Raw genomic sequence first — 9,001 nt, forward strand, 5'->3', positions numbered from 1 at the left:
GGTAAGTTTTTAACTGAGATTTAAATGAATAGATGGAATCAGAGGTGTGAATAGCAGTCTGTTACTGTTACTGTCTTGGAGTGACTGTAACCCACATCATTTCCTTAGGAATTATTAAAGTATTCTGATTCTGATTTATTATTTCATGAAAAATGAGCTCATTTTCAACTTGATTTCATGTTTCAACATTTCTCAAACATTTTGGACAAAGAGCAACAAAAGGCTGGAAACTGAGTGCCTAAAAGAAAAAGCTGGATGAACGTGTGGCATCTGACTGGGTTATTTAGCAGTAGGCCACTAATATACCCGCGCAGAAGAAGAGCATCTTATAGAATACGTTTCTCAGAAGCAAAGATGGGCAGCAGTTCAACAGTCTGTGAACAAATTGTGGAACAATTACAGAATAAATCTCCTTGAGATAAAATTGTGAAGACTTTGAATATCATCTAGAGTACATATCATCAAAAGATCCTGATAGTCTGGAGGAATCTCTGTGCACAAGGGACCAGGACAAAAAATAATATTGAATGTCCGCGATCTCTGAGCGTTAATCCATCAAAAACGGGCATGACTGTGTCATGGAAATCACTGCAAGGGCTCAGGAACACTTAAAGACATCAATGTCTGTCTGAATGCAGCTCCTCATGCTGTACATAAATGTGGGTTAACGGCATGGTGACTTCCATGAAGAAGCAAGTACGTTACAAAGAAGCCACAGGTAAAAATGATCCAGAAACCATCCAGCTTGTTTTCAGGGCTCAGCTACAAAGCCTGTCTGGATCAACAGCATCAATGCTCAGGTGCATATACAGGTGTTAGAGCAGCATATGTTCCTTCAGACATCTTTCTCAGGTATGGCCTTGCATATTTCAACAAGACAGTCCTACACTGCATACTGCAACTATTACAACAGCATGACTTCACAGAAGACCCAGGACTGCAGCTAGAATCTCATGTTGGACAATCTTAAAACCTTACGTTTTTCTCAGTTTAAACATTTGATGTTTTCTGTGCTCTATTGTGAATACAATGTGTTGACCCATGAACCGTTTTTTATTCACATTTAGAGTGTCCCAGCCTTTTTGAAACCGAGCTTGTACTTGGCTTTTTTCACAGCTTTCACTGCAGCAGAAAGTTGCAGCTTGCAATCTTGTGTAGTAAAAATCCTGTTTGCTTTTAGTTTTTTTTTTCTTTTTTTTTATTGCTCTCCTCCGAATTGAGAGCTGCAAATGCTGGTTTAACAACTTGGTCACAACATCCCAGTGGGGAAAAATCCTAAGTGCTACGTGCCACATTCACTTTAAAACACCTGTAGTTGCTCCGTTAGGGGATAGCAGTAACATGATTTGAAAGAAGCTGCAGCAAAAAAAACCCTTTACCTTAAAACTGATGGGATGAAAGAACTTCAATTCCGTTTTATTTGTACAGTACCAGATGACAACAACAGTTACTTCAAGGTGCTTTATATTGTAAGGTAAACCCACAATAATACATACAGAGAAAAACCCAACGATCATATGACCCCCTATGAGCAAGCACTTTGGCGACAGTGGGAAGGAAAAACTCCCTTTTAACAGGAAGAAACCTCCAGCAGAACCAGGCTCAGGGAGGGGCGGGGCCATCTGCTGTGATTGGTTGGGGTGAGAGAAGGAAGACAGGATAAAAGACATGCTGTGGAAGAGAGACAGAGGTTAATAACAGATATGATTCAATGCAGAGAGGTCTGTTAATACATAGTGAGTGAGGTAGAAAAACCCAGTGCATCATGGGAATCCCCCGGCAGCCTACGTCTATTGCAGCATAACTAAGGGAGGATTCAGGGTCACCTGGTCCAGCCCTAACTATATGCTTTAGCAAAAAGGAAAGTTTGAAGCCTAATCTTAAAAGTAGAGATAGTGTCTGTCTCCTGAATCCAAACTGGAAGCTGGTTCCACAGAAGAGGGGCCTGAAAACTGAAGGCTCTGCCTCCCATTCTGCTTTTAAATACTCTAGGAACAACAAGTAGGCCTGCAGAGCGAGAGCGAAGTGCTCTAATAGGGTGATATGGTACTACAAGGTCATTAAGATAAGATGGGGCCTGATTATTTAAGACCTTGCATGTGAGGAGCAGGATTTTGAATTCTGGATTTAACAGGAAGCCAGTATAATCACAACTGACATGTGCTGGTGTGGTAATAATTACTCAGCTCTTGTGCACATGCTGCTATTCAGTGCTTCCCAGATCCTAATGTATTTGGCTACATTAGCTAATGGACAGTAACAATTATGTGCAAATGACTGTGTCTGAATGCTGAATGCTTAACAAAGCCATTCACTCCAGAAGCCTCTACTCTCGTTGCTTTGGTTGGCAGTGTGGAGACAGCTTGCAGAGACCAGTTGAGCAAATGACAACAAGACCCAATGTCTGGCACAAAAGTTCTAAATTATGATCTCATTTTTCACATCTACACCTTTTTGCAGCTCTGTAATTTTCTACTTTCCTGTACTTTTGCCACAGAGCGCAGGAGGTCCTGCCTGCTAGCTTTATGAGCTGTTAGAAACCTAGAGGCCATCTTGTAAACGACCAATTAAATAAGAGGAGATCATGAGGGACTGCATACCTGCCCTGAAGGAACAATAAAAGCTAAGGAGAGGGGAGGGATATGGAGCTATACATCAGGCTTTGCTGAGGATAATTGCAACTGGAGGATTTCGGGAGGGATGCGAAAGTCCAGATCCCAGTTCTATGTTTTTAATATACAAGGTCTCCTGTGAAGAATGGGATTGTCAGTGATATGTGTAGAGAGGACAGTGTGCATAAATGAGATGACAGCAAAGATGTTACTTTTGCTTTGCCTTATATTTATAACACGGGAATGGTAATGTTATATAATTTGGTGTCCAGCACAGGGCAAGGCAGTCAGTGGTTGTTCTGCACATATTGCTTGGTATGCATGTAGATACATGTGGCATACAGAGCAGGCAGCACAGACAAAAAGAAAAGCAGAGTAGTGTTGATTCAAAGGAACATGGAGCGATGGCCCCTGCACATCTGCACATAAGGAGCGCCCAGGAGACTGCAATTCATCGTCTTCTTCCTCTATGACACACACCCAGCTGTATGCAGTAACAGCAACCTTACTAAATCTAAGTGGAGTCGCAGGGTTGCCTTGTCCACACAATCCATTCAGTCCATTGATCAAAGGATGATGTGACGAGAGTGGAAGATGTGTGGGGGCTTGGTCACCCTCCTCATAAATACTGGGCACACTATGAAAGAGTCGACTGGACACCAGAAGAAGGGGGCATCCCTGTATTCATTACAAGATGATACTGCATTCACCAGGAGAAGCACAACAAACAATTCTTCCTTCAGTAATCTTTTTGTTAACTTGGATCTTATTGTCATAGGTTTGGTCACCATTTTTAGTCATGACAAAAACACTAACCAAATGATCAGACAGACTAGTTACTAAATTAGTAGCACTTTGCTTTCATACACAATCATTTAACAAATATCTTATAGTCCCAAGCAGCCATTGCTAAATGTTAATGTGGATTAACGTGGGTTATAAACCACTATTAAATGTTTGTGAACTGCTCTAAAAGGTAAATAACGAGACATCAAACCTTAATGAAGACACATGTAATTAAAATGTTATGTTTTGCATTTTATGGAGTAGCTAAAATAACAGAAAATGAGTCAACAGTCATCAGCTGCAGGATCGGGTGTTGGCTCTTTGTTGCAGTTTTTTAACATTAAAGGTCCATTTTGAAGCTATCAGTGATGTGCTTAATGTAACACACTAGAACAGCAAACATGAAGTACAGGCTGACACTGCTGGTCTTCTGATGTTTGGCACAATGTTATCATGACCGATTCTGTAGGAAATGGGTATACACCTATCTACACACACACACACACACACGAGAATAAGATCCAAGTTGTTTTAAATCAGAATAACCATTTGTTACTACTTATGCATATAAAACCAACAATGACATCACTTGCATAAGAATTGAGATGCAACATATTGCATATTGTACATCACTGTCATGCATTGCATTTGGAATAGGGAAAAAAGTCCCATGTTCATACACTGGTTGCATTTCTCTTTATGGACTCCGGAGTCCGAGTAGTTTGGTTCTGAACTGACTGCACAGTGTAAACAGTTTCTCTCCTTTTACTGTGTGCATGCTGTGTTCCAGAAACAGGCAAACACATTTTGGCAACATACAAGTTGATTTATTGCAATGCTGCCAACCCAAACAGCAGAAGTAAACACTGTGATCCCCTCAGCTGCATCAGTGTAGGGGATGTATATTGTTCATCTCCTTGAATGATAGAAAACATCTGCCACATCCAGCCAAGCAAACGCTGTGTATCAATACTCCACTGAAGCTTGGGAAAGAGCTCATAGAAATGCCGTACTCCAAATATTCCTGGGCTCGGTTATTCTCTGCCCTGCACAGAAGTGAAAACTAAAATCAAATCGAGATATAATTATTCCATTCTGGGTTTGCAGCCATCACTGGAAAGGCCCAGATCCAAAACTTGTATCCCCCTGAGAGCACTGGTGCTCCAACTGGTCCAGCAGTTTTTCCACCGAGTCTTCTTTGTTCTCCAGTTTCAGGTATCGTCTGCCGTTGCCCAGATCTAGCCGAGGCCAGCTTTGGTGAGTCTGCTCTGCAGAATCGGCAACCTGTCCAAGAACGTTTACACAAACCTGTGAGCTCGCCTCCATACGAGTGACTTCAAGCTGATTTGCCTGAATGTGCTCTCTCTCCATACACCTACCAGTTCGCTTTGTGTAAGGGTTAGTCCTGTAGCTCATACTGTGGCAGCGCCTTGGTTGAGCAGCTGGGACATCAACTTCATCCACCCCTAAGGTGGACATGGAGCCTGCAGATACCAGGCACACATTGGTCTTAACAAGTGGGCCAGTGTGTGAACTGCAGCTGGCTCTCTCTTCACATTTAGCACCCAGCTGTGCATTAAAGTCAGTCTGACTGGAATTGCATGAGCTGGAGAGGGAAGCTTTGGCGGAACACGGAGGCTTTGACTCCTGGTGGTGGAGGCCTTCCATCGGAAGAACAGCTTGCTGGTAGAAACCCTCCATGCTGTGCCCCTGGTCTACGGTGCTTCTGCTCTGGAGCAGGGGCTCAGAGGTGGCCAGCTGCTGCAGACAGAGAATGTTGAGATGGGCAGCTGGTAGACTGCTAACCCACTGGTAGTGTTTGGCCATCGAATTGGCTGCTGCTATTTCTTTAAGGTCAGCTGAAGGCACAGCCGCAGACACGGAGCAGATAACACTGCGCATCTGGGCCAGCAGCATCTGAGTCTCTCTGTCCCTGTTTTCGTACAGGACAGTGTTGGCACATATGAGGATGAAGAGACCCACCCCCATGATGACTGGTCCCAACAGCTTCATCCTCTCACTGTGAATGAGACTGGCTGTGGACAGGAAGCCCTTGGGTCCCAGACTCCAGCCGGAAGTCTGTGATTCAGAGGCGCTTTCCCCATCTGCAGCTCCCAGGATGGACGACCTTGATATCTGATAGGGCCAGTATCCTGCCACAGCCAGAGCAGTGCCAACAACCACCACAACCACGCCAAGCACTAGGAACGCTCCAGGCATGGAGCGGATGCGAAGCTTGCCTCGGATCAACCTCTCCTTCTTCTTTCTACTTCGTAAGGTGAAGCGAGACTTTGGTTGGCAGGCAGGTGAGCTTGGCCTAACTGCTTGAGATTTCTTGGTCTTCATGGCACAGATTAGTCCAGAGCTCTTGGTCTGAGTCACAACCCGTCAGAGTGCTTTAGGAAGGAGGAAATGTAAAGAGTTAATGTCTCTGTTCATTCAAACACATGCAATGGCTGCAACTATGTTCACAGTACAGAGATGTCTGAACTTTTTCATGGTGGCTGAGGTGACAGTGAACACGTTCATTGTGGCTGTCTGAGTGAAGCTCGGTCTGGATCTCCCTGGTGATACTGTTAAACTGCAGCAGACAGTGATACACACCACTAACCCACCTTTGTCACGCTCTCAGTCCTCGGGCTACAAAGGCTAATGCCAAAATTAATGCTAATCTAAACCTTCATGTTATCACTGCACAAGAAAACCAGAGATGGCAGCCTGAGGACAGACACGGGGGCAAATGTTTGAAATGAATAATATTTGAAGAGGCCTTCAAAAATATTTTGTAATGGGAGTATTTTTCAGTTTTAGTATTTACTTATTCATATGTTTAGACCTGCCAGAGCTCACTGTAGTTACTGGCCACCTGACAGTGGGTTTTTCCCCAGAGTTAATCACCAAAACCTTCAAACGTCCACATCTGTGGAGAGCTTGTAAATTAAATGAGGTACAAACAAAAGTACAGAAGCACTCACATATTTGCTGTTCTTCCTAAGTTCCTGTACAGTAATGAACAAAGAAAAGTGAAATGGAAAAGCCAGTCGCAGTGACTGCAGCATGCACCAAAGAGGGTAAAATGTTCCCTTTGTCCTTCTGTGAATGCTTAAGAAGAGTGCCAAATACACAAAGTAATAATCCACTCAGCTCTAAATCTTAAAGACATATGAGGGTGCCTGCTCTTAATCAAGTATAAGAGTGGGTACCTTAACCCATCATTAAGTACGTTATTGCTACAGTTCTGAAACCACTGCACGTCTCGTGTTTGTACTGCAAATTCTTTTTACTTAAGCACTGACCTGCCTATTGTCTGTTGATACGTTTCCTTGGGTTTTTCAACTTTCTTGACCTCTTAAACACGTTAAATATGTTTTATTGTGAATAAAATATGGGTTCATCAGACAACATCCAGCTTTTTGTGGAAAGACTTGTATATAAAACATAAAATAGAGCGAACCAGCTTGTTGTTTACGTTTTACAGAAACATTAATGTCCGACATCAGTCTCAGTGTTCTCATTGAACTTGTTTTATCAGGCAGCTGATTTTATCATAAAAGCTCAGATGAGGCATCTACGATAGACTGACTACCGCCTGCTGGGAAAATGTGAGGAAAGGGTGGATATCAGCAGGACCCAAAACCTTTCTGTTCATGAAGAAGAGCCTGTGTGTATTTAGTAATAAAGAGTACATGCATTAAACACACATTTCTGTGCCCAATGATACTGTCATGTTCAAGTGAACTTCCCAGTGATATTAAATTCTTTAACAACTGTATTATATATTAGATATTATATCAACAATCCCTACAATAGCGTCCTACATGAAAAAGCAATGAATTCATTCATGCAAACAATCAGGAAAGTATTTTATCAGTACAGACGCCTTAATGTGAGATGTAAGCAGGCTGTCAGTGTTAAAGAATCTGACTATGGAAAAAAGTCATGTCACCATTTCATCCGAGGCCACAGACACAGGAAGTCGTGAAGAAGTTAATCATGAGGACGACATTCAGAAGGCAGCACAAAAACATCCAGTGCCACGAGTTAGTGGCTGACGTCAGGCCGGGCCTTTGATTTCACACAGGGTAAATATTACACAGTGACTGGTAGATTTCTGTTTATAAGATCAAACATTAAAAGTTTGAACAGATCATTTTCTCTTAATGATCAACTGATGACATCACAGCTATCCCCTGGTCATGTGATAACCAAATGTCGTTAAATCTCCATGTATTAAATAAATGTGCTGACCAGTACACACACACACACACACACACACACACACACACACACACACACACATCTGTATTCCCCTCTGCCGTGGGATTAACGCTGCAGTAACAAAAATGAGAGAAGCAGCAGACTGCATTCAGCAGCTGTGGCACAAGTTTGTGTCGGTGAGGGTGTGATATGCTGCATGGTTGCACATGACGGTAAATGCACGCCTGATCCGGATGATGCGCTGAACTCCGATTACCCTGTGGTCATGTAATTACGCAGGAATGACACAGACAGGAGCGCAGCGTCTGCTGGAAAGGACTTTCTCTACAGTGTGGCTCTGGAAGCCCACACTCAGTGTGTCATTGACCCAGTCATACGGTGCATCTGCAGTTTACAGCCGGCAGAGGAAGCTGGTCTGGATCAATTCAATTCCCGAGAAGCCACAAGTTGTGATACATGACGAAAATGAACAAATGCGAAAGCGTTCGCTGGTGCACACGGGTGGAACCGTGTCAGTCAAATGCAGCAGCTTGTTGAGCCCGTGGAGCCCAGACGGAGGGAAATGAAGCAGCTGCAATAATGCTGTGGTGAAAATCAGCACAGCATTATCACCTGACTGGGATAAGGCGTCCCTCAACTACGGATAGCCATGCACTGTCGTGCCGTGCCGGACTATCTGCACTGACACTGTACAGACATGGAATGTGTCTGATGACCGAGCTGCTGCATTCCTCTCCGACAACACAGCAGCTCACGGCACTGTTACCGACCCACAGAATGAAAGAGTTCATGTCACCCAGCTGCTCCGACTGCACCACCACAGACACACAATCTCACACTCACACACTCCGACGCTTCTGTGAACTTGCCTGGATTTCGGAGTTCCTGTTGCAGCTCGGTGGTAGTTTGAAGACACCCGACGTCCGCATGACTCCGAATAAGGTTAAGGGCTGAATCGAGCCCAGCCCTAAACCCGTTCCCACATATCCGCAGCAGGGACACCGCGCTGACTCCGTCAACTCCGCCGGACACAAGCCGAGCAGAGCCCAGCCCAGCCGCCTCCATGCACCAGCACCGCGGAGTGAGCAGGAAGCAGCCCTGCTGCGCGCGCGCACGCATGCACGCGGATTTGAAAATAAAGGTGCGCACGGGTGCTTCGTGTGACAGCAGCAGCGTCCCTCAACAAGTAGCGGAGGTGTGAGTCACAGGGAGCTGCACTAACACTCTCCTCTCTGTGCTGTCCTGGACTCGTGGGCGCGCTCACAGAGGTGCTGGATACTTCAAAGGTTACCATCCAAAAATGAGATGTTACAGATTAAACACCTCAGCACCGAGTTAAGAGCTTCACCAGGTGATGGATTCGATTTTTGGATCAAATGATCTAC

At 44.3% G+C, this 9,001-nt stretch overlaps 1 protein-coding gene across 1 annotated transcript; it reads right to left on the reverse strand.

The window, feature by feature from the left end:
* Positions 1 to 2,095: 2,095 nt before the first annotated feature.
* Positions 2,096 to 5,792, reverse strand: tmem200b (transmembrane protein 200B). The gene has a single exon (XM_026157059.1). The coding sequence runs from the start codon at positions 5,742 to 5,744 to the stop codon at positions 4,509 to 4,511; it is 1,236 nt and encodes a 411-aa protein (XP_026012844.1). The 5' UTR covers positions 5,745 to 5,792; the 3' UTR covers positions 2,096 to 4,508.
* Positions 5,793 to 9,001: the final 3,209 nt, after the last annotated feature.

Source organism: Astatotilapia calliptera, chromosome 22 (genome assembly GCF_900246225.1).
Source record: "Astatotilapia calliptera chromosome 22, fAstCal1.2, whole genome shotgun sequence".
NCBI lineage: Eukaryota > Metazoa > Chordata > Actinopteri > Cichliformes > Cichlidae > Astatotilapia > Astatotilapia calliptera.